General features: G+C 44.6%; 1 protein-coding gene across 1 annotated transcript; it reads left to right on the top strand.

Annotated features, from left to right (window-relative positions):
• The first annotated feature begins 179 nt into the window (after window positions 1-179).
• Window positions 180-25,774, top strand: LOC124121096 (carboxypeptidase E-like). Its single transcript, XM_046484051.2, has 9 exons — window positions 180-561; window positions 15,019-15,221; window positions 16,611-16,781; window positions 17,040-17,203; window positions 18,998-19,134; window positions 19,793-19,932; window positions 20,367-20,484; window positions 21,583-21,830; window positions 23,106-25,774. Exons 1-9 carry the CDS (start codon window positions 327-329, stop codon window positions 23,205-23,207), a joined length of 1,518 nt encoding a protein of 505 aa, XP_046340007.1. The 5' UTR covers window positions 180-326; the 3' UTR covers window positions 23,208-25,774.
• Window positions 25,775-27,116: the final 1,342 nt, after the last annotated feature.

Below are 27,116 nucleotides of genomic sequence, written 5' to 3'. Positions count from 1 at the left end.
TGAAAATAAGCAACGAAGTCAAATGTGCGAAATATCAGCTGATAATGCTTAGTAATTGAAGAACATCTATACTCTATTTTTTTTGTCAGTTTAATATTTGTAAGAAAGAACATATATATACAGCAACGTCAACACAAATATTAGTTCATATCTTTCGATAATAATTACTCCCTTTGACGTCATATTTCCGTAAACATTGATATATTCTGTATAAATTATCACCGCTTTCCTTTTCTGCCATTTGGTGTCAGCTGTCACAAGCCTAAAGCTTTCAGTTTTTGTCAACTATAGAGTAAATACGTCCTAACAGTTTTGAAAGTTAAGTTATGATAAAATTTCTACGGATATCGGTCTTAGTACCGATAATCCTCGTTGTTTTGCCAACATGCTTCAGCTTCAAGTTTATCCACCACAACTATGAGTCTATGCTCGATGTCATGTATGATGCCAATGCGCGATGTCCAGAGATCACGAGAATCTACAACCTCAGTGAACCATCAGTGCGGAACAGAAGTCTGACTGTCATCGAATTCTCTGACAACCCCGGAACACACGAGACCGGTAAGAGATTAGAAATAGGCTTTCCCAAATGCTAATAGTCCTGAATGCCTGAAACACAATGTATTATCTCTGGTCATATGTGAGCACCGTAGCCAGCATGGTCGGTGGTTCTAACATGTCTTTCTTGCAGTAAGGGTATTTTGATTTACTGTGTTGTCTGTTTTGATCTGTTATTCAGTAAATTGTGTTTGAATGTTGATCTTTTTAAGATATTTATTGGGATGGTACTGTTCATTTAACCTAACATATTTTCTTACTCTAGTATATCAAAAGTTCATTACATTGTGTAAACATTTGTGATTAGGGTGATAATATTTGTTACTTTAAGCATATTAGATATTTAAATGGAAAATGTTGTAATATTACCCCAACATATATATCAGCAACTTTATCATATAATCAATAGGTTTCTGGACAGGATAATGTCAAGCGATATCCTTTGGGGTCATTGACAAATACATATGCAAATAAAAACAAAACAGTGTTTGCAAACAAACATGGTGTTGCCCTAGTCCATTGGCTATTGAGTCAGAATTGACCATCAGAAATCTAGACAAAGTGCTGTGATAATTGTTCTTGTTATCATTATCTAAATAATAGTCTAAGATACTAAATATCAGTATCTGACACGACTTAGCAGATGCCTTTTACATATGTAGCCACAATTTGAGACCAATAAAGTTATTTAGCCAGGACAGTAGGGGTGTCAGTTTCCATGCCTGTGCTTGTTGACCTCTGGGGCTTGAAGCTTTTCCCGTTTGTTTCCTGTTGCGTTTGTTTCATTTTGTCACTGTGTGGGACATGTGACTGCATTTCACAACGTTTGGACGATGTGACGACCAGCCAGTCACTCACATGAAGTTGCTGACACCCTAATTTCCTGATTTACAGTATCTGTCTTGTTGTTCAATACAAAGTTGTTGTCACATAGTACTTTTGGCTTCTTTATATTGTCATTCTTGCAATTGCTAATGTTGGCGTGTACAATAGAAAATGGTAATTTTCTGTATGGAAAAAATGTCCTACCAACAAACCCAACATCAAATTTCTCGGACATGTTTCAAGAAACAGATATATTTTTATTGACCATAAGTACAATTCAAGTAATATTAATGTAATTGCAGCAAAGGTTGGGGGATTAATATCTCTATTTTAGGAGTTACATGCAATTTGTAATGTCTCCTCAATGATGTATCAGCAGTGAGGTAGATGATGCCTCGCTCCATCATATTTTCTTCTTCCCAAAAGTTCAATCACTTCAAAGGTTTTATAATAGATTAGTATCTATAAATAAAATATCTAATTAAATGAAGTTTTGGAAATAGTTTGCAAGTAGCTGTAAGTGACAGAATGTGATGGATATTAGGTGTAGAGTTACCCACCAGTCAACCCACGCACTCCACTCGGCTGGAAGGCCACCCACAGTCTTGACTCTGCCAAGAGGCCGCTCTTCCCCACACTCATCTCAACTCAACCAGGAGGCCGCCCACCCCCACACTCAACTCTGCCAGGATGCTGCACACCCACACACTCAACTCTGCCAGGGTGCTGCACACCCACACACTCAACTCTGCCAGGGTGCTGCACACCCACACACTCAACTCTGCCAGGATGCTGCACACCCACACACTCAACTCTGCCAGGATGCTGCACACCCACACACTCAACTCTGCCAGGATGCTGCACACCCACACACTCAACTCTGCCAGGATGCTGCACACCCACACACTCAACTCTGCCAGGGTGCTGCACACCCACACACTCAACTCTGCCAGGATGCTGCACACCCACACACTCAACTCTGCCAGGATGCTGCACACCCACACACTCAACTCTGCCAGGATGCTGCACACCCACACACTCAACTCTGCCAGGATGCTGCACACCCACACACTCAACTCTGCCAGGATGCTGCACACCCACACACTCAACTCTGCCAGGATGCTGCACACCCACACACTCAACTCTGCCAGGATGCTGCACACCCACACACTCAACTCTGCCAGGATGCTGCACACCCACACACTCAACTCAACCATCAGGCCGACCACCCAAAAAGAATTAGAAAATCATTTAGAAACTGTTATAATGAGCACTGGAAAGAGTTGCCATGGAGATCCCAAATGATTTTTAGGAAGAAAAAAATCTTCAAAGCTTTTCAGCCTTTGATAAATGATCTCGGAATCAGTGGGTACATGTTTTGCTACTGAGTAGGAATGAATCCACAAGTTGTTGTCAGGAAGACGCTGAGCATAATGAGACTTGGTTGAAGTCCTAATTTACTTGGCAACTGGGAATATGAAGCCTGACATTAACCACTGTCTTTTTAGAGTCTGACAAGAGGCAGGAGTAAGAGGCAGGGAGGAGAGAGAGGAGGGGGAGGGAGGCAGCATGGTATCAGACCTACAAGTGAATTCATGTCAGCCTGTTGTTTGTAGGATGGATATAGATGGCCAGATGGTGGCCACCTGCACTGCCATCCCCAGATATGAGTCGGGCATAGTGAATAGTCAGTTACACCAAAGCTAATTCTAATTCCCAGGGAGTGGCTATCACTGTTGTTGTTCATGGTGCCATTGTACAAAGCAATCTTAGTGCTAAGGTGATTGTAACTCCCATACCATAACATAGACTTATGACAGTTTTGTACAACAGCACCCATGTGAATTGCACAAAGTGACCTGCCTGAGACCATCAGAGTGTTGGAAGCTCTAGACTCCAATTATCTTTTTAACGCGACAATCAAGTTGATCGAGTGTTAAGAATAAAATTGCATTTATTGAAACAGTCTAATTAAAGAATTATCACCTCAAGCCCCCATCTGATTTATTGCTGGTTCCATATTCCGAGCCATGTGTGCAAAGTTGGGATGAAATCAGCTGCACATCTCCGAGCAAGTATTACACAGTTGCCCATGAGATATTGATGTGTGTATATGGGCAGTTAAACCCTCCAGTCAATGTTCAGCCAGGTGCTAGGTATGGGTTAGACCATGAGGACCCATGCAGTGTCTAATCGTTGAAATGGTTAATTAAATCATGAGACACTGTGAGATTACTGTGTAAGTCGGCCATGTGTGAAGCACGTGAAATCTGTCCCCCAAGCCTTTCGCATGTGCACCTCGCACCATCGCTGATGTGCGTTATGAAATGCATGTCCCAGGAAAAGGATATCATTCTTTTGGACCAACTCGAGCACTGTTATCAATCACCGAAATATTATTTGTCTATGTTGATGGGCCTATTATGAGCAAACATAGCCCTGATCAAGATAATAGTAATTTTGTTTCTATCTGTTCATTTCATTGAACAAAAAAGCTACCAAATCACAAGTACTGTACAAATACTAGAATGCATAGAATAACTTACTGTGTAAAAAATGCATAAAACACATTTCGCAGTTCATAAACGGATAAGCAATTAGTCCTGATGTAACTAAATATTAAGTTGTTTATTTCACACAATTTTTTCCATGTCAACGTGGCAGTAGACTACATTTGTTAACCTTCCATGCAGACTTCGCGGGTTCGAATCTCGCTGGCGAGAGCGCTTTTTATGAAATTGTTCTATCATCAAGATTAATGATAGGGAAAAAAAGAAGTTCTGTCATTGCTAAGTGGTGTACTAACAATTCAGTTAGTTTGACCATGGTAAAAGACAAAGGAGCCAATACATGTTGTGCATGTTACACCCTGACAGGACAGTGTATTGATCCAGGGATAGTGGGAGAGGAGGAACAGTTTGATAACCTGCCTTACCGAGGGACACTTCACCCAGGTGATTCCTGGCTATAACTGGTCCCCAGCAACCTATGCTCGTGAGACGAAGAGGTGACTTAATGGATGGAGTGTTCAGGTTCGGTGACTTGGTTGATGGCATGTCTTCATGGTCAGACAGCTTGGATCTTTGCTCATATTATTAAGCACTGGATTCTTCTGGTCCACCTGCACATGCACTCACATGCACACAGTAACACTAACTGCCAAAGTACAGAATGAAGTTGAACTGGTTGCATAGTATACTGAATGTCACCTGCACTTTGTCGTCACACAGTGTGTGTGTGTGTGTGTGTGTGTGTGTGTGTGTGTGTGTGTGTGTGTGTGTGAGACAGGGAGGGGGGAGAGAGAGAGGTGGGGAGGAAGACAGGGAGGGGGAGAGAGAAAGGGAGGGGGGAGAGAGGGGCAGGGAAGGGGGGGCTGGGGAGAGAGTCAGAGAGGGGGAGAGAGGTTAGGGGAGGCGCACTCACCCATTAACACTAGCTACCACAGTACAGAATGAAGTTGCTAGTTGCTTGGTATGCCTGACAGCTGGTGGTTTGAGTGACATACAGCTGCACGTATACTTAAACTCTGACGAGCAGCTCGTTTTATCCAATTAACCCTTGTTACAAAACATTACTAAACGTGTTGATCAGTGGGCTTATCAAATACACAGGTAAATATCAATAGCATGATTATAGGATTAATGAGCTTTCTCACTTCGGGTTTGTCCCCTTTGTGACATAATATGTGTGGCAGGTGGATCATTAGGACATCAATATGAGAGCCTTGTCTCTATTATACAGTCTGATTGCTCTCACCGACATCTCACCACTGTTCTCATGAAATACCAATTTTTATTCATGATTCATATATGGTAATATGGTGGTGTAAAGTACAATATCGATCCAGTTTCTTTCGTAATTCAGGCCACAAAGCCCATAGTACTGTTTTAAGATAAATTATATTCACTTCAATTGTCCAGAGTGTTACATCTTTGACGATCTCATTTTAGATAATTTACATAAATATAAAGCTACCAAGCATATTACATTAACATAATATTACCTTTATAATATTTCTGTGATGAGGTAAAAAAATCTATTTGGCAAGTGAATATATTTCTTACATACAATAAAGACATGGTATTCATCCTCTACTAAATGAAGGTCACAGTCTTTACATATAGATTCTGTATCAGGTATATTTAACAATGACCTTTACGAATAATGTTGACTCGAAAGTTGTGAAGAGATATTTGAAATTTACACACTGCTCTAACTTATAAATCGTTTGTCTCTGAGTACAGTTTTATATAATTCAGGTTGCAATATGTTTATTGTTGATACGCCAAGAGAAGAGTCATTATAAGCAATTATTATTGGACATTGATCAGTGGATCATGTAGTTGGTATTACCATTGTGTGACTGATTCTTGTGGCCATGGCATTGTGTCCGACATCTTTGTGCGTGAAGATCAATACACATTGACCATGTACCATGACGATGTCCTTCTGCAATAGCAGTTGAATAGCCATGCTGGCTACGTGGGTGTACCACGCACCGCCTTGCTGGGCTCTAGGCTAGTCCATTAGTAACTGGTTTCATTGTTAGGGTTTGGTGCTTGTTAATTATACTGTCACTCCGTCATTGTCTTCATGGCTGTATGTTTGGAATGGCTTTTATCCAAAGAGGAAGGACCTGAATTCTGTATGATCTTTCACTCTGTGACAACATTATTGTCAGCTTGGAATTGTTTCCAGCAATCTTGATTGATTTCCAATCTTCCCAGGTGAAGAGACTGACGTGACTGGGGAAGTAGTGGGTAATTAGACAAACTGTCATAAATGACATCTGTTCAACCACTCTCTTTCTGTAACCATAGCAACCACAGGTGCGAGATATTACCTGCATGCTGTGTACTAGAATATGGATGTGAAACAATACGCCTTGCAATATCCTTTGGGAAAAGTGGTATATTGCACATGTTTTTTCTCAGATTGTTTCCCAATTTTACAACATCTGTCTCTAGAATGTGATGCCAAGCAAATTAGCTGTTTAAGATCAGAACATATTTTCAGTTAATTTGAACCCAGCCAGTAGATCTGGTACAACTAAGGGATGCAACTCTTCTTTTTGGTGGGGTTTATCTAGTATCGATTTCTTTTCTGCGATGATGTAAATGTAAGTGTGTAATGTCTCTACGTGGGATGTTTAAAGTTCAATGAATTTCCCCAACAACATGTAACAGTAGACTATACGACCCGTGAAGATTGAAGGAGTGAATTGGTCTTCAGCAACCTATGCATGCTGTAAAATGCGACTAGGCTTGTCCTAAGAGGTACTAACAGGATCAGGTGGTTAGGCTCGCTGACTTGGTTGATGCATGTCATCATATCCCAATTGCGTAGATCGATGCTCATGATGTCAATCACTTGATTGTCTGGTTCAGACTTGATTATTCACAGACCACTGTCACATAGCTGGAATATTGCTGAGGGCGGCGTCAAACAACAAACAAACAAATTGGCCTGTGCAATGATGCATCTGTACCGTGGTGTTAGTATATTGTTCTCCATCTTATACAGAATAGAATTTGTTTCACTATATTTCATATAAATAGTATACCCGAGTTGAAATTAAGGGTGGGTCTTTGAGGTTTATTCCTATTGTATACGTATCTTGGGACCTCCTAAAGCTTTAATTTTTACATGAGGTCTATAACAAGGATCCCTAAAATTGTGTGGTTCATGTTAAACACTGGTGTGTGCACTGGCCATCTTATCTTTGGCAATCAGTGTCAGTTGATGCTGGGTCACCATCTGTTCCCCAACACCTCTCTCAAGCCTTGTCACTGCAGCAGGTGTGATACGCAACATCATCACAAACTGTCACGGCACACCCAGGGCAGAGGCAGACAGAGTGGTCTGGGTTTGCCCTGCCACCATGCTGTAGACATAGGTGGGGTTACACATGGGCGTGGGCGGTATTCCCGGAATATTGGTAAATTGAGGTTCGTTCTTTCCACTAAACGTATCACAATATCATTTTTTCCTGCTTGATATTTCGGCTGATTTCAAAATGCTACTTTTATCATGTGTTTCATGTTACATAAGTGGCAAATGCCTTCGCTGCCCAGCAGCATGCATCCGGGGCCCCATGATGGCCGTGTATTTATTGAGGAAACATTATGTTGTACCAGCATCTTGTTTTGTTCCATTTATGAACTTCAAATCATACCGTAATGTTTCAGGTTGCTTCTGAATTTAGAATCATACAATATATCATGATATATACGGCCTAATGCATCATAAAATATTGTGATACACGTTACACCTCCAATACCCATCCCAAGTTACACATGACCACTAGGTGCCAGATAGTCCCCAGTAACCTCCAATACCCATCCCTAGTTACACATGACCACTAGGTGCCAGAGAGACCCCAGTAACCTCCAATACCCATCCCTAGTTACACATGACCACTAGGTGCCAGAGACATCTCAGTAACCTCCAATACCCATCCCTAGTTACACATGACCACTAGGTGCCAGAGACACCTCAGTAACCTCCAATACCCATCCCTAGTTACACATGACCACTAGGTGCCAGAGACATCTCAGTAACCTCCAATACCCATCCCTAGTTACACATGACCACTAGGAGCCAGAGAGACCTCAGTGACCTCCAATACCCATCCCAAGTTACACATGACCACTAGGTGCCAGATAGTCCCCAGTAACCTCCAATACCCATCCCAAGTTACACATGACCACTAGGTGCCAGATAGTCTCCAGTAACCTCCAATACCTATCCCTAGTTACACATGACCACTAGGTGCCAGAGAGACCCCAGTAACCTCCAATACCCATCCTTAGTTACACATGACCACTAGGAGCCAGAGAGACCCCAGTAACCTCCAATACCCATCCCAAGTTACACATGACCACAAGGTGCCAGAGAGACCTCAGTAACCTCCAATACCCATCCCTAGTTACACATGACCACTAGGAGCCAGAGAGACCCCAGTAACCTCCAATACCCATCCCTAGTTACACATGACCACTAGGTGCCAGATAGACCCCAGTAACCTCCAATACCCATCCCTAGTTACACATGACCACTAGGAGCCAGAGACACCCCAGTAACCTCCAATACCCATCCCTAGTTACACATGACCACTAGGTGCCAGAGAGACCTCAGTAACCTCCAATACCCATCCCAAGTTACACATGACCACTAGGTGCCAGAGAGACCCCAGTAACCTCCAATACCCATCCCTAGTTACACATGACCACTAGGTGCCAGAGAGACCCCAGTAACCTCCAATACCCATCCCTAGTTACACATGACCATTAGGTGCCAGAGACACCTCAGTAACCTCCAATACCCATCCCTAGTTACACATGACCACTAGGAGCCAGAGAGACCCCAGTAGCCTCCAATACCCATCCCTAGTTACACATGACCACTAGGTGCCAGAGAGACCCCAGTAACCTCCAATACCCATCCCAAGTTACACATGACCACTAGGTGCCAGAGACACCTCAGTAACCTCCAATACCCATCCCTAGTTCCACATGACCACTAGGTGCCAGATAGTCCCCAGTAACCTCCAATACCCATCCCTAGTTACACATGACCACTAGGTGCCAGAGACACCTCAGTAACCTCCAATACCCATCCCTAGTTACACATGACCACTAGGTGCCAGAGACACCTCAGTAACCTCCGATACCCATCCCTAGTTACACATGACCACTAGGTGCCAGAGAGACCCCAGTAACCTCTGATACCCATCCCAAGTTACACATGACCACTAGGTGCCAGATAGTCCCCAGTAACCTTCGATACCCATCCCTAGTTACACATGACCACTAGGAGCCAGAGACACCTCAGTAACCCCCAATACCCATCCCTAGTTACACATGACCACTTGGTGCCAGATAGTCCCCAGTAACCTTCAATACCCATCCCTAGTTACACATGACCACTAGGTGCCAGATAGTCCCCAGTAACCTCCAATACCCATCCCAAGTTACACATGACCGCTAGGTGCCAGATAGTCCCCAGTAACCTCCAATACGCATCCCTAGTTACACATGACCACTAGGTGCCAGAGACACCTCAGTAACCTCCAATACCCATCCCTAGTTACACATGACCACTAGGTGCCAGAGAGACCCCAGTAACCTCCAATACCCATCCCAAGTTACACATGACCACTAGGTGCCAGAGAGACCCCAGTAACCTCCAATACCCATCCCTAGTTACACATGACCACTAGGTGCCAGAGAGACCCCAGTAACCTTCGATACCCATCCCTAGTTACACATGACCACTAGGAGCCAGAGACACCTCAGTAACCTCCAATACCCATCCCTAGTTACACATGACCACTTGGTGCCAGATAGTCCCCAGTAACCTCCAATACCCATCCCTAGTTACACATGACCACTTGGTGCCAGATAGTCCCCAGTAACCTTCAATACCCATCCCTAGTTACACATGACCACTAGGTGCCAGATAGTCCCCAGTAACCTTCAATACCCATCCCTAGTTACACATGACCACTAGGTGCCAGAGAGACCCCAGTAACCTCTGATACCCATCCCAAGTTACACATGACCACTAGGTGCCAGATAGTCCCCAGTAACCTTCGATACCCATCCCTAGTTACACATGACCACTAGGAGCCAGAGACACCTCAGTAACCTCCAATACCCATCCCTAGTTATACATGACCACTTGGTGCCAGATAGTCCCCAGTAACCTCCAATACCCATCCCTAGTTACACATGACCACTAGGTGCCAGAGACACCTCAGTAACCTCCGATACCCATCCCTAGTTACACATGACCACTAGGTGCCAGAGAGACCCCAGTAACCTCTGATACCCATCCCAAGTTACACATGACCACTAGGTGCCAGATAGTCCCCAGTAACCTTCGATACCCATCCCTAGTTACACATGACCACTAGGAGCCAGAGACACCTCAGTAACCTCCAATACCCATCCCTAGTTACACATGACCACTTGGTGCCAGATAGTCCCCAGTAACCTTCAATACCCATCCCTAGTTACACATGACCACTTGGTGCCAGAGAGACCCCAGTAACCTTCGATACCCATCCCTAGTTACACATGACCACTAGGAGCCAGAGACACCTCAGTAACCTCCAATACCCATCCCTAGTTACACATGACCACTTGGTGCCAGATAGTCCCCAGTAACCTTCAATACCCATCCCTAGTTACACATGACCACTTGGTGCCAGATAGTCCCCAGTAACCTTCAATACCCATCCCTAGTTACACATGACCACTTGGTGCCAGATAGTCCCCAGTAACCTTCAATACCCATCCCTAGTTACACATGACCACTAGGTGCCAGATAGTCCCCAGTAACTTTCAATACCCATCCCTAGTTACACATGACCACTAGGTGCCAGAGAGACCCCAGTAACCTCCAATACCCATCCCAAGTTACACATGACCACTAGGTGCCAGATAGTCCCCAGTAACCTCCAATACCCATCCCTAGTTACACATGACCACTAGGTGCCAGATAGTCCCCAGTAACCTCCAATACCCATCCCTAGTTACACATGACAACCAGGTGCCAGATAGACCCCAGTAACCTCCAATACCCATCCCTAGTTACACATGACCACTAGGTGCCAGATAGTCCCCAGTAACCTCCAATACCCATCCCAAGTTACACATGACCACGAGGTGCCAGATAGTCCCCAGTAACCTCCAATACGCATCCCTAGTTACACATGACCACTAGGTGCCAGAGACATCTCAGTAACCTCCAATACCCATCCCTAGTTACACATGACCACTAGGTGCCAGAGAGACCCCAGTAACCTCCAATACCCATCCCAAGTTACACATGACCACTAGGTGCCCAAGAGACCCCAGTAACCTCCAATACCCATCCCTAGTTACACATGACCACTAGGTGCCAGAGAGACCCCAGTAACCTTCGATACCCATCCCTAGTTACTCATGACCACTAGGAGCCAGAGACACCTCAGTAACCTCCAATACCCATCCCTAGTTACACATGACCACTTGGTGCCAGATAGTCCCCAGTAACCTCCAATACCCATCCCTAGTTACACATGACCACTTGGTGCCAGATAGTCCCCAGTAACCTTCAATACCCATCCCTAGTTACACATGACCACTAGGTGCCAGATAGTCCCCAGTAACCTTCAATACCCATCCCTAGTTACACATGACCACTAGGTGCCAGAGAGACCCCAGTAACCTCTGATACCCATCCCAAGTTACACATGACCACTAGGTGCCAGATAGTCCCCAGTAACCTTCGATACCCATCCCTAGTTACACATGACCACTAGGAGCCAGAGACACCTCAGTAACCTCCAATACCCATCCCTAGTTACACATGACCACTTGGTGCCAGATAGTCCCCAGTAACCTTCAATACCCATCCCTAGTTACACATGACCACTTGGTGCCAGATAGTCCCCAGTAACCTTCAATACCCATCCCAAGTTACACATGACCACTAGGTGCCAGAGAGACCCCAGTAACCTCCAATACCCATCCCAAGTTACACATGACCACTAGGTGCCAGAGAGACCCCAGTAACCTCCAATACCCATCCCTAGTTACACATGACCACTAGGTGCCAGAGAGACCCCAGTAACCTCCAATACCCATCCCAAGTTACACATGACCACTAGGTGCCAGAGACACCTCAGTAACCTCCGATACCCATCCCTAGTTACACATGACCACTAGGTGCCAGAGAGACCTCAGTAACCTCCGATACCCATCTCTAGTTACACATGACCACTAGGTGCCAGAGAGACCCCAGTAACCTCCAATACCCATCCCAAGTTACACATGACCACTAGGTGCCAGAGAGACCCCAGTAACCTCCAATACCCATCCCAAGTTACACATGACCACTAGGTGCCAGAGAGACCTCAGTAACCTCCGATACCCATCCCTAGTTACACATGACCACTAGGTGCCAGAGAGACCTCAGTAACCTCCGATACCCATCTCTAGTTACACATGACCACTAGGTGCCAGAGAGACCCCAGTAACCTCCAATACCCATCCCAAGTTACACATGACCACTAGGTGCCAGAGAGACCTCAGTAACCTCCAATACCCATCCCAAGTTACACATGACCACTAGGTGCCAGAGAGACCTCAGTAACCTCCAATACCCATCCCTAGTTACACATGACCACTAGGTGCCAGAGAGACCTCAGTAACCTCCAATACCCATCCCAAGTTACACATGACCACTAGGTGCCAGAGAGACCCCAGTAACCTCCAATACCCATCCCTAGTTACACATGACCACTAGGTGCCAGAGAGACCCCAGTAACCTCCAATACCCATCCCTAGTTACACATGACCACTAGGTGCCAGAGAGACCCCAGTAACCTCCAACACCTATCCCTAGTTACACATGACCACTAGGTGCCAGAGAGTGGATATATATATGTAAGACAGTATTGACTGCTGGTAGATATATTGGATATATTTATGTATGACAGTATTGACTGCTAGTAGATATATGGGATATATTTATGTATCACAGTATTGACTGCTGGTAGATATATTGGATATATTTATGTATGACAGTATTGACTGCTAGTAGATATATGGGATATATTTATGTATCACAGTATTGACTGCTGGTAGATATATTGCATATATTTATGTATCACAGTATTGACTGCTAATAGATATATGGGATATATTTATGTATCACAATATTGACTACTGGTAGATATATGGGATATATTTATGTATCACAGTATTGACTGCTAGTAGATATATGGGATATATTTATGTATCACAGTATTGACTGCTAGTAGATATATGGGATATATTTATGTATCACATTATTGACTGCTAGTAGATATATGGGATATATTTATGTATCACAGTATTGACTGCTAGTAGATATATGGGATATATTTATGTATCACAGTATTGACTGCTAGTAGATATATGGGATATATTTATGTATCACAGTATTGACTGGTAGTAGATATATGGGATATATTTATGTATCACAGTATTGACTGGTAGTAGATATATGGGATATATTTATGTATGACAGTATTGACTGCTAGTAGATATATGGGATATATTTATGTATGACAGTATTGACTGCTAGTAGATATATGGGATATATTTATGTATCACAGTATTGACTGCTAGTAGATATATGTGATATATTTATGTATGACAGTATTGACTGCTAGTAGATATATGGGATATATTTATGTATGACAGTATTGACTGCTAGTAGATATATGGGATATATTTATGTATCACAGTATTGACTGCTAGTAGATATAAGATACAAGCAGGGTAATTAACACCAATAGATGGGAGTCTGGCTGACGTCTACAGCTGCTATGAACATGTGATCCCAGACAACAGGTTTAACATCGATTTGCCGTTAGTCGTCCCTGAAAAATGAGTCAAGTCAAGTTGTAACTTCACTTCCTGTTAACCTGCTGGTTGTTTATTTTTCTTGAAACATGTTGACCGCAGCAGTTCACAAGAATTACTATTCCATATTTGGGGAGTTTTGCATTTGTGGTTCTACAGACCAGGTAGATGGACTAAGCTAGGTCACATGTCCAACTCTCAGCCATCTGCTCCCCATTCATACTTCCATCCAGTTCTACCTTCAATTCTCTAAAACGCCTGTAAAATCTAAATCAAATGAATCTCCCAAAAACCCTATGTTTTTTAAGGTAGAATGTGTAAATTGATTCATAATTCTGTGTACTTGACTCCCACTGACACAGGGAGACCATCGGGATCGGGTGGTCAGGCTCGCTGACTTGGTTCATGTATGTCATTGTATCCCAATTACGTGAATCAATGCTCATGTTGTCAATCACTGGGTTGTCTGGCCCATACTAGATTGAGTGCAGTGTTAAGTTACAAACAAAATCGTTTCGGTACCCATCAGTATGGAGAGCCACTGAGATGGTTGAGATTGTTGTTCATGTCTAGAGTTACTGAGATGGTTAACGTTGTTCATGTCTAGAGCTACTGAGATGGTTGAGATCGTTGTTCATGTCTAGAGCTACTGAGATGGTTAACGTTGTTCATGTCTAGAGCTACTGAGATGGTTAACGTTGTTCATGTCTAGAGCTACTGAGATGGTTGAGATCGTTGTTCATGTCTAGAGCTACTGAGATGGTTAACGTTGTTCATGCCTAGAGCTACTGAGATGGTTAACGTTGTTCATGTCTAGAGCTACTGAGATGGTTAACGTTGTTCATGTCTAGAGCTACTGAGATGGTAAACGTTGTTCATGTCTAGAGCTACTGAGATGGTTGAGATCGTTGTTCATGTCTAGAGCTACTGAGATGGTTAACGTTGTTCATGTCTAATGAGATGGTTGAGATCGTTGTTCATGTCTAGAACTGCTGACAAGCTACTGATTGTCGTTCATGTCTACAGCTGCTGAGAGCGTTGAAATCGTTGTACATGTCTAAAGCCCCTGAGAAGGCAGGGATTTCATGTCTTCCAATGAAGGTGAGCTTCTGTAGCTGTTTCACTTGTAAGGATACAGATCAGTGGACGTCTGCCTGGAAGGTCAAGACAACACTTTTGAAACTGAATATTCATGTGAATTTTGCTGGAAAACTACTAAATGCCATGTTTGTTTCAGGTGAGCCTGAGTTCAAGTATGTTGGCAACATGCATGGTAACGAAGTCGTGGGCCGGGAGGTGCTTCTCAAGCTCATCGACTTCCTGTGCGAGCGCTACCAGCAGGGTGACGAGTTGGTCCACTTCCTGGTGCGCAACACGCGCATCCACATTATGCCTTCCATGAACCCCGATGGCTGGGAGCAGGCCTACAGGAACCTCAAGGTACGTGGTGATGGGAGGGAGGGAGGGACCAGGCCTACAGGAACCTCAAGGTACATGGTGATGGGTGGGAGGGAGACCTACAGGAACCTCAAGGTACGTGGTGATGGGTGGGAGGGAGACCTACAGGAACCTCAAGGTACGTGGTGATGGGTGGGAGGGAGACCTACAGGAACCTCAAGGTACATGGTGATGGGAGGGAGGGAGACCTACAGGAACCTCAAGGTACATGGTGATGGGAGGGAGGGAGACCTACAGGAACCTCAAGGTACATGGTGATGGGTGGGAGGGAGACCTACAGGAACCTCAAGGTACGTGGTGATGGGTGGGAGGGAGACCTACAGGAACCTCAAGGTACGTGGTGATGGGTGGGAGGGAGACCTACAGGAACCTCAAGGTACGTGGTGATGGGTGGGAGGGGGACATACAGGAACCTCAAGGTACGTGGTGATGGGTGGGAGGGAGACGTACAGGAACCTCAAGGTACGTGGTGATGGGTGGGAGGGAGACCTACAGGAACCTCAAGGTACGTGGTGATGGGTGGGAGGGAGACCTACAGGAACCTCAAGGTACGTGGTGATGGGTGGGAGGGGGACGTACAGGAACCTCAAGGTACGTGGTGATGGGTGGGAGGGGGACGTACAGGAACCTCAAGGTACGTGGTGATGGGTGGGAGGGGGACGTACAGGAACCTCAAGGTACGTGGTGATGGGTGGGAGGGAGACCTACAGGAACCTCAAGGTACGTGGTGATGGGTGGGAGGGGGACGTACAGGAACCTCAAGGTACGTGGTGATGGGTGGGAGGGGGACGTACAGGAACCTCAAGGTACGTGGTGATGGGTGGGAGGGAGACGTACAGGAACCTCAAGGTACGTGGTGATGGGTGGGAGGGGGACGTACAGGAACCTCAAGGTACGTGGTGATGGGTGGGAGGGAGACCTACAGGAACCTCAAGGTACGTGGTGATGGGTGGGAGGGGGACGTACAGGAACCTCAAGGTACGTGGTGATGGGTGGGAGGGAGACCTACAGGAACCTCAAGGTACGTGGTGATGGGTGGGAGGGAGACCTACAGGAACCTCAAGGTACGTGGTGATGGGTGGGAGGGAGACGTACAGGAACCTCAAGGTACGTGGTGATGGGTGGGAGGGGGACGTACAGGAACCTCAAGGTACGTGGTGATGGGTGGGAGGGAGACCTACAGGAACCTCAAGGTACGTGGTGATGGGAGGGAGGCCTACAGGAACCTGATGCTTTACCAGATGTGTCTTCACCAATATACTTTACCTGACGTGTCTTGACGGTGTACTTTACCTGATGGGTCTTCACCAATTTGCTTTACCTGATGTGTCTTCACCAATATACTTTACCTGCTATTTTTCCTATTACCAGGCAAAGGGTGGAGAGCCTGACTGGCTTATCGGTCGCAGCAACAACAACAGCGTGGACCTGAACCGCAACTTCCCGGACCTGAACAAGCTCATGTACCAGCACGAGGCACAACACAAAGGGCGCAACAACCATTTGGAGAAAGTGGACTTCGCCATTAAAAACGTCACCAATGTACGTTGTGCACTGTATGACTTGAGCATGTCAGATATGGTGAATCATAGGCAATAAGAAAGCAATTTGTTGTTAGTGAGAAAAGTATCACAAATTTTGTCTTGTATAAATTATTTTATGCTAGGCCTGTATGAAATACTAAATATACAACATTGATATTATTGTGCTGTCTTGTTAGTTCTTAACAAGTTCAACAATTCAAACACATTTGGAATATAAACAATACATTTCAGCCTTTTTCTGACCTTGACCTTTTAGCTGCAGCCTGAGACGCGTGCTGTCATGAGATGGCTGTCTCAGATCCCCTTCGTTCTGTCCGCTAACCTCCACGGTGGGGACCTTGTTGCCAACTACCCGTACGACGCAACCCGCAGCGGCAAGCCACAGGAGTACACCAAGGCACCAGATGATGAAACTTTGAGGTGTATACACACGTCGCCATGACAACTAGTTGCTATGAGGGCATAGGTGTCATCCAACATTAAGCTGACACTACAAGATGTAACAGAAATATTTTGTTAAAAGTGGCGTTAAACCAACTCACTCACTCACCCTTATTTTTCGCTGGAGGTGTGTCTATTCAGCACGATTATGGGTCAAGAAATCATCTTTTCTTTCTCTCTACATGTGACTGGGGAACTCATGTCACTTGTAAGGGCTGTTCAGTGGGTGGTAGGGAATTTGTTTACATTAAAGATTTTATCTCACATTTCCATTAATCATTTTCTTTGTAATGTTTTGTTTATGTCATTATGGAAATATTAATATGTATTTAATTACTCGTATTTAATACCGTATTCGACGTAATAAGCGCCCCGCTCTAATAAGCGCCCACGGCGATATTTGCCGATATATTGGCTAGTGAACAAGCCCAATTTGCAACTCTTCCGATTGATCAATGTACACAAGACTTATTTATTCGGTATAATACGCACACATGTGTTATATGCACCCTTATTTATGGGCAATTAAAATCTGGAAAAATATATCTGTCGTACATAAACATTTCAGGCTGTCAGCATAAACAACAAAATTTATCTTTCAACTATGTTTTTCTTCACCAAAATAATATTCAAATAAGGGCTCCCTATTTCTAATTTTGAGAGCGTCGAGCGCTTATTACGTCAAATATGGTAACCTGATCAATTAGTGCTCAGTGGGGAGTTCTTCTTTTACACACAGTTAATTGGATGGTGAAGAAAATACTGTATATCTGGAAATTAATGCGTCTCCAAATTAATACAAGTGCAGTCCCCTAGCCAAAAATTTGACTCAAAATCAATGCGACTCCCCCCACCCCATCCCCAGTGGAATGATACACATCCTTACCTTAATCCAATCAGACAACAAACAGCATCGCTTAGTAGCACTGAGAAGAGCACTTCCGTAAAAACAATAAACAATGTTTTCCTGTAAACAACACACAGTTTATATGTTTACTCTGTTGACTGGCATTAAGGAAGTTCAAAGGCAATAAAATAATTGAACCAGCACCATGTCACTGATTGGTATCCAGAGAAGGTGTCAACAAGCTTGACACAAGTGGGTAGAACTCTTGATCCTAGCAGTGATGACTCATCACACGCCCATAGTGTAATACCTATCGTTTCAATGACATTGTTATATACTTGTTACAACTGCTGTTCTATAAACCATGTTTGTGTTTATATTCAAGTTTTCCAAAGTGTGCACTGAGGCCGTATTATTGTTGATAGTCATTTTGGAGACATAAATGCGAAGACCACTCACATTTTTCGCATTTAATTCACGCTCACATCAATTTCAAGATTTACAGTATAGGTTCTGGGACTTTTTGAAAGTATTCTAAACATATTGGTACCTGGATACCGACTGCTTCCATAGTCACAAACTGATCAAATACTAAAGCATCTGCTCCCTCCCTCCCTCCATAAACAAACATCTTGGTATCAACTCTACTGGCACTCTTTATGGAGGATTAGCTATCCCCAGTGAATTAGTGTGCTGTTTGTTTTGTAATCACCGAGGGTCAAGGGTCTCGTCTTTGAGTGGGTTGTGACGGGGGTGAGGTAACAATCTGTCCATCCTAAATGTGCTCAATGTATTTTTGGTATTATCTTTGCATGTTGGCCTTTGGCATATATGTAATAAACTACAACTGTATCAATTCAGTGAGATAGTCCTGACAGCTGGTAGGTTCCATCTGATGTTCAATCCCCCATGTCTGTCTGTGTCAGGTATCTGGCTGGGTCCTACGCCATGGCCCACACTTTGATGGCTCAGCCCCACAAACCCTGCGACATGACCGGTGATGACAACTTCGGGAGGCACGGTGGCATCACTAACGGAGGACAGTGGTACTCCGTCCCTGGAGGTCAGTTAAGTAGTGATGAGGTGATGCATCCACAGAAGTATTTCAGTATTCAAACAAAACCTTTAACAGTGACAGAAACTCAAATATTCCATTCTGGAATTGCGCTGTATGTAAGCAGGACTATAACTACCTGTATATCCCCCATCTAGGTATGCAGGACTATAACTATGTGTATATCCCCCATCTAGGTATGCAGGACTATAACTATGTGTATATCCCCCATCTAGGTATGCAGGACTATAACTATGTGTATATCCCCCATCTAGGTATGCAGGTCTATAACTATGTGTATATCCCCCATCTAGGTATGCAGGACTATAACTATGTGTATATCCCCCATCTAGGTATGCAGGACTATAACTATGTGTATATCCCCCCATCTAGGTATGCAGGACTATAACTATGTGTATATCCCCCATCTAGGTATGCAGGACTATAACTATGTGTATATCCCCCATCTAGGTATGCAGGACTATGACTATGTGTATATCCCCCATCTAGGTATGCAGGACTATAACTATGTGTATATCCCCATCTAGGCATGCAGGACTATAACTATGTGTATATCCCCCCATCTAGGTATGCAGGACTATAACTATGTGTATATCCCCTCATCTAGGTATGCAGGACTATAACTATGTGTATATCCCCCATCTAGGCATGCAGGACTATAACTACCTTGACACCAACTGCTTTGAGATCACCCTGGAGCTGGGCTGCACAAAGTTTCCACGGGAGTCGGAGCTGGAAGACTACTGGCAACAGAACCGAGAGGCCCTCATCTTCTACATCCTGCAGGTAGGGGGCACCTGCAGCACGCTCGGAGCAAAAGTCAGTTGCCGCATTGCCAGGGGTAGGGCTAGGACTAGGACAAGTCTAAATTTACTACCCGGGTACCAGCTGTAGGGCTCAAGAGACGAGTACAAAATGTCTGATTTAGAATTGATTGAACGGAGCTCTGACAAAAAGTATTCAGATACACTCCCCTACACTATTAAACAATCTGGTCACGTATATACTGAAGTTGACTGAAGCTTTATGTTCATTCAAACACGTCAGAAGCTATGCATGCATTGTCAGAAAGAAATGCCAATATAAGCGACCTGTAGTGTTACCATAACTTTCATCATGAAAGCATATATCATTTGACTATCCATGGGTCGGCCAGTCATATAGGTACGTCAATGGCTGCTTGTACATTGCTACAACCAACATTATATGGTTTATTTCAGAGTCACATCGGAGTCAAGGGTGTTGTGAAGACAACAGATGGAGTTCCTGTTAAGGATGCTGCCATCAAGACGACCAACTTGACATCTGGAGAGTATATTGCTCATGATCTTGTCACAGGTGTGTACCCAATGCAGACACTGCCACAACACACTCTCTAACTGTAAGATTAACACAAGCTTGGAAAGCCTCAAAACTTGATAAAAAGAATGTCAGTTTGGCAAATACATCTGTTTAGTGAATATACTTCAATAACATTTACCCTCATAGTCCTAGCACTTTGACTGTCGTCACTCCCATACTTTACCATAGTCTTGAGACAGTCCTAGCACTCCCATACTTTACCATAGACTTGAGACAGTCCTAGCACTCCCATACTTTGCCATAGACTTGAGACAGTCCTAGCACTCCCATACTTTACCATAGACTTGAGACAGTCCTAGCACTCCCATACTTTACCATAGACTTGAGACAGTCCTAGCACTCCCATACTTTACCATAGACTTGAGACAGTCCTAGCACTCCCAAGCACTCCCATACTTTACCATAGACTTGAGACAGTCCTAGCACTCCCATACTTTACCATAGACTTGAGACAGTCCTAGCACTCCCATACTTTACCATAGACTTGAGACAGTCCTAGCACTCCCATACTTTACCATAGACTTGAGACAGTCCTAGCACTCCCATACTTTACCATAGACTTGAGACAGTCCTAGCACTCCCATACTTAACCATAGTCTTGAGACAGTCCTAGCACTCCCATACTTTACCATAGACTTGAGACAGTCCTAGCACTCCCATACTTTACCATAGACTTGAGACAGTCCTAGCACTCCCATACTTTACCATAGTCTTGAGACAGTCCTAGCACTCCCATACTTTACCATAGACTTGAGACAGTCCTAGCACTCCCATACTTTACCATAGACTTGAGACAGTCCTAGCACTCCCATACTTTACCATAGACTTGAGACAGTCCTAGCACTCCCATACTTTACCATAGACTTGAGACAGTCCTAGCACTCCCATACTTTACCATAGACTTGAGACAGTCTGAGCACTCCCATTCCTTAAAATGGACTTTGGTCGTTGCTCTAGCTTTGTAGATCAAGACCCAGGAATGTGATATCATTTGACAGCATTTTCTGACAGCTGACTCTCATAATTCTCCTACAACTATGTGATCTTCATCAGGGGTCGTTGTTCTCTCTACAGCTGCAGGTGGGGACTACTATCGCCTGCTGATTGACGGGTACTACCGTGTCACAGTTGTTGCCCCCGGCTACCACAATGCCACCCGCTGCATCAAGGTGGATAACAACATGGAGGAAGCCCTGCATGCAGCTGAGATAGTCAACTTTGAGCTGGTTTCCAGTGACAAGCCTCAGCCTTCCCAGGAGGAAGCACTACAGAAGTGTGAGGAGCTCAGGACAGAGGCAGCCGAGGAGGAGTACCAGCAGGAGGTGGGTGCTGGGGGTGGGGTTGGGCATCAGCAGGGGGTGGGTGCTGGAGGTGGGGTTGGGCATCAGCAGGAGGTGGGTGCTGGAGGTGGGGTTGGGCATCAGCAGGAGGTGGGTGCTGGAGGTGGGGTTGGGCATCAGCAGGGGGTGGGTGCTGGGGATGGGGTTGGGCATCAGCAGGAGGTGGGTGCTGGGGATGGGGTTGGGCATCAGCAGGAGGTGGGTGCTGGAGGTGGGGTTGGGCATCAGCAGGAGGTGGGTGCTGGAGGTGGGGTTGGGCATCAGCAGGGGGTGGGTGCTGGGGATGGGGTTGGGCATCAGCAGGAGGTGGGTGCTGGGGATGGGGTTGGGCATCAGCAGGAGGTGGGTGCTGGGGGTGGGGTTGGGCATCAGCAGGAGGTGGGTGCTGGGGATGGGGTTGGGCATCAGCAGGAGGTGGGTGCTGGGGGTGGGGTTGGGCATCAGCAGGAGGTGGGTGCTGGGGGTGGGGTTGGGCATCAGCAGGGGGTGGAGCTGGGAATGGGGTTGGGCATCAGTAGGGGTCGGAGCTGGGGCTGGGGTTGGGCATCAGTAGGGGATGGGGGTGTTGTTGGGCATCAGTAGGGGGTGGGGTTGGGCATCAGTAGGGGGTGGAGCTGGGATGGGGTTGGGCATCAGTAGGGGTTGGAGCTGGGATGGGGTTGGGCATTAGCAGGGGGTGGGTGCTGGGGGAGGCGTTGGGCATCAGCAGGGGGTGGGTGCTGGGGGTGGCGTTGGGCATCAGCAGGGGGTAGGTGCTGGGGGTGGCGTTGGGCATCAGCAGGGGGTGGGTGCTGGGGGTGGGTGCTGGGGGTGGGGGTGGGCATCAGCAGGGGGTGGGTGCTGGGGGAGGCGTTGGGCATCAGCAGGGGGTGGGTGCTGGGGGTGGCGTTGGGCATCAGCAGGGGGTAGGTGCTGGGGGTGGGGTGGGCATCAGCAGGGGGTGGAGCTGGGGTGGGGTTGGGCATCAGCTGGGGTGGGGTTGGGCATCAGCAGGGGGTGGGTGATGGGGGTGGAGCTGGGGTTTATAATCATAGTAGAGAATTGTTTGTCTCGATCAATTATAGATCATAAAACTGTAAAACTATGGATATGAGGCCTGGAATATGGCCAATGCAACATTGTAGCTCCATCGCTCAACAAGGATGGTTATGGATTATAAAAAATTGTTAGATGAATTCAAAGACCTGTCATGATGAAAAAGAAATATCAAGGGACACAAGACACTTTTGTTGAAACAGCCTTTGATTCCATTCACAGCTCCGGGAACAGTTGTACCTGCTGCAGCTGCTCAAGAGACAGCTGAGTGTGCAAGACTGGGACCGCCTCGTTCGTCGCATGGTCGTCGACCTTCAGAAGTAGAGGTCAAGGTCACCTGTCCTTGTGACCCCAGTGATGGTGTAACTGATGTTACCTTCAAATAGCAAAAAAAATGATAACAGAAAATGGAAGTAATTAAATCACAAAAAGAAATCAGTTCACATAATTTCCAGACTCTTTAAGCTGGGCTATTCATGAACTTTAATTTTAATTCTTCAAACCCTTTTTATTTCTATTCTTTTTGGGACCAAGTAGGCAACATCAGGGCAAGGACAAGCAGTATATAGAACATATAGATGACAGCTGGCAGCAGAGTACCTTGGATAACACTACATTTGTCCGAGGTATTCAATAATCAAAACTGAAAGCCAGGAAGCAAGGGAGATAACCGTGACATCATTTCCTTCAGGGCAAGACGTGTTTGTCCAAGTTAAAATGAAGGAGTGAGTATGGTTTTATGCCGCTCTTAGCAATATTGTTGCAATATGACGGGGGGAGGGTTATGGTAGACGCCAGAAGCCAGAAATAGGCTTCACCCATTTTACCCATGAATTGAACCCGGGCCTTGAGCATGACGAGCAAATGCTTTCAACACGAGCCTAACCCACCGCCCTAAAATGAAGGATTTGGACTGCATAACACCGACTCCGTGACCCCGCGATGTGATCGGACTTATCCAAGCTACTCTCCTGCCACAATATATGAAGAAGTACATGAAAGAATATATTTTTGTTCTCATGTTGTGATATGTGTGACGTAATGTGCAGCATTTACCCTGCCTCTGTTTGCTCACCTGTTGATCAGGGGCCATCTGAAGCTATGGCAAGTCATATTTGGAGTGTATCAATGTGTTCACTGACAAGGAAGCCTACTGCACCGATGAGCATGGTTGTAGGACAGATGTTTAAAATCTCAGTAGGAGCTAAAATAAATTGACACAAAAGTTGGAGGTGTACATGATATGCCTCCATGAGACGAACTGATAGTTTGAGATGGTCCCTCTATGAAAACCCGTGCAATATGTTCCCCAACTGATCTTTGTTGATGCTATTCTAATTAGCTCTGATTTTAACATTATTCATGCATTAGATCACCTCTTACAGTGCGGAACTGATCCAACAAATGTTGTTGCTGTCTCTGTTGTCCAGTGTTCTACAATGTTTTGTCATAATCCAGGAAATGAGGTCAGTGGAGGAAGAGCTGTAGATGAGCTGGAATCTGTGACAGTTCAGATGTCAAGTTTTAATTTCTCAGTAGAGAGTAATGTGATATTGACATGTATATTGCTGGCTACTTAAGTGATTGCTTGTTCAGTGATGTGATTTATGTGAATAATTGTTTTTGTCTTCTCAGTAGCTTGTACATTGGCAATCTGCACGCCCGCAGTACACTCCCCCTGAAATCAATCACCGATCACAATGTCCAAGAATTCATGCCGCTTTTATGGATAGCAACTTCTTATATTCTTTGTACGACGTTTTAGAGCTACTTCTTGCTGAAACGTCATACAAAGAATAAAGTATTCATGTTCTCCCAACTTCTAAATGCCTCTCAAATCTCCCAGCTTCTAAATGCCTATCAAAGACTACACAATGTCCAACATGGCATTTTTCTAAATCGTATTAATATCTCAACACTACATAAACTGGTCCTGATTGGCACTTTGGCAGTTTCATTTGAAGTATATATTACAGCCTGATTGTTTTTGTCAACCAGTAATTGTACATTTGACATAAAAAAGGGATGAAATGATGGGCTTTGTTTGTGAAGGCATCGACTTGATCAAGGGGCATGACAAAAGCTGACATGAAATTCAAAGGTACTCATTGACTAGTAGTGAGATGGAGTTTGTGGAAGGAAATGTTTGCTTGAGTTGGTCACTGTGATGTGTCATTTGACCAAAGAAGCTCATTGGTTGTGACTGTGAAGCTGATACTGTTCGCCTCGGCCATATTGAAGTCAGACTGCCAAAATGAGATTTTTCAGGCATTGTGGATTTATTACACTATGTTTTCTGCAATACTTCTTGCAACATCCCAGGACACACATTCACAAAGTACTAAATGTTGTTGTGTGCTTCACATTTCTTATCTCCGACAGCACTTCTGGATAAAGTACATCAGTGATGGTATGTTTACGACATTACATTTTTCTAATACGCTTACATTCCTACGACATCATTTCACTCAGTAAGGTTAGAGCTTACATCAAAATAATCCAATTCAACCCCTGTGATATTGTCTCATAAATCAAAAACGCATATATATTACTTGTAAGTTCATACCAGATTCAATCAATTTTAGCACTTGAACAATTCCACACCATTTCCAAAGTGATAAGTGTGATTGTGGAGCACTGGTTATGCAATAAGCTTTACCGTCAGTGAATCTGTTAGATAAGGAGATTATTTAACAATGGTTTTGCTCAAATACATGTAATTTTTTCTGCCAACAGTGTTGCTCTACACACACAAAGGAACACACCTTGATACGCTGACCTTACAGCATTATACTGCATTAATGACATAAGGAAATCCTGTCTTTTGACATCTGCACTTTGTGTAGCACTATATAGAAATATATTGTCGAATAAAGTCTGGCAAAATTGTTTGTGAAAAGGAGTCTGTTGTTATTCATTTTGGTGAACATATGTTCCTTAATTTACAGTGATTCCAGAGAATGCTGAAAACACCACATCATGCTTCTGATTCAAGTATTTCAGTGAGAAATTGCATGTCAGCTCCTGTGGTAGGAAAGCTTGAAGCAGGGCAGGTGTTAGATGTTTGCCACTTTAGCTGGCCCACCTAGAAATATTATCTGGGATTTGAACCCCTGATCCTTGAAAGTCGAAATAAAGGGACTAAGAGTGTAATCAAACTTCAGGAAATGCGAAAGATTGAGATCAGGTTCCACAGTAATCCTCCAGGTAAGCCATGTGAAACATCTAGCAGGGGTGAAACGATACAGGAAGGTCACTATACGATACATATCACAATACGTGGGATACGATGCCCATATTTACATCAAATCACATTGAAACTTCTTGACCATAAATATTTCAGAGCAGGATCCAAAGGAAAAGGTTGCTGTAGACACATGTTTAAAGGCTATGTTAAGTAGTGAACTTGAAAAGCTAATCATAACACATTTTGCAATATTTGACAGACAAAAATGCTGGGGAGGGGGTCATCAAACGAGTAGTTGATACTGAAAACAATGTATTGTGTATCTTACTGTTGCATGTGCACCCAAGTATCGTTTCACCCCTAACATCTAGATAACACCCCAATAATCCTCCAGGTATGCCATGTGAAACGTCTAGACCCCCAATAATCCCTCAGGTACATCATGTGAAACTAGACCCCCAATAATCTATCCAGGTACATCATGTGAAACATCTAGACCCCAATAATCCTCTAGGTACCCCATGTGAAACATCTAGACACCAATAATCCTCTAAGTACGCCATGTGAAATGTCTGGACCTTAATAATCCTCCAGGTACGCCATGTGAAACATCTAGACCCCAATAATCCTCCAGGTACTCAATGTGAAACATCACGACCCCAATATTCCTTCAGGTACGCCATGTGAAACATCACGACCCCAATATTCCTTCAGGTACGCCATGTGAAACATCACGACCCCAATAATCCTCCAGGTACGCCATGTGAAACATCTAGACCCCCAATAATCTATCGAGGTACGCGATGTGAAACATCTAGACCCCAATAATCCTCCAGGTACGCCATGTGAAACATCTAGACCCCAATAATCCTTCAGATATGCCATGTGAAATGTCTAGACCCCCAATAATCTATCCAGGTACGCCATTTGAAACATCTAGACCCCAGTAATCCTCTAGGTACGCGATGTGAAACATCTAGACCCCAATAATCCTCTAGGTAAGCCATGTGAAACATCTAGACACCAAATATCTATCCAGGAACACA

This window comes from Haliotis rufescens, unplaced genomic scaffold (genome assembly GCF_023055435.1).
Source record: "Haliotis rufescens isolate VD_foot unplaced genomic scaffold, xgHalRufe1.0.p SCAF_11, whole genome shotgun sequence".
Taxonomy (NCBI): Eukaryota; Metazoa; Mollusca; class Gastropoda; order Lepetellida; family Haliotidae; genus Haliotis; species Haliotis rufescens.
Note: the sequence above shows the minus strand (reverse complement) of the source record. Positions and strands in the feature narration are given on the sequence as shown.

Bases quoted from the DNA above. Each gene is read 5' to 3' on its own strand.
- LOC124121096 (XM_046484051.2), top strand. From the start codon at position 327: ATGATAAAATTTCTACGGATATCGGTCTTAGTACCGATAATCCTCGTT. The intron at 17,204-18,997 runs GTGTATACACAC...TGTCTGTGTCAG, and splicing joins CCAGATGATGAAACTTTGAG to GTATCTGGCTGGGTCCTACG. The intron at 21,831-23,105 runs GTGGGTGCTGGG...TTCCATTCACAG, and splicing joins AGGAGGAGTACCAGCAGGAG to CTCCGGGAACAGTTGTACCT.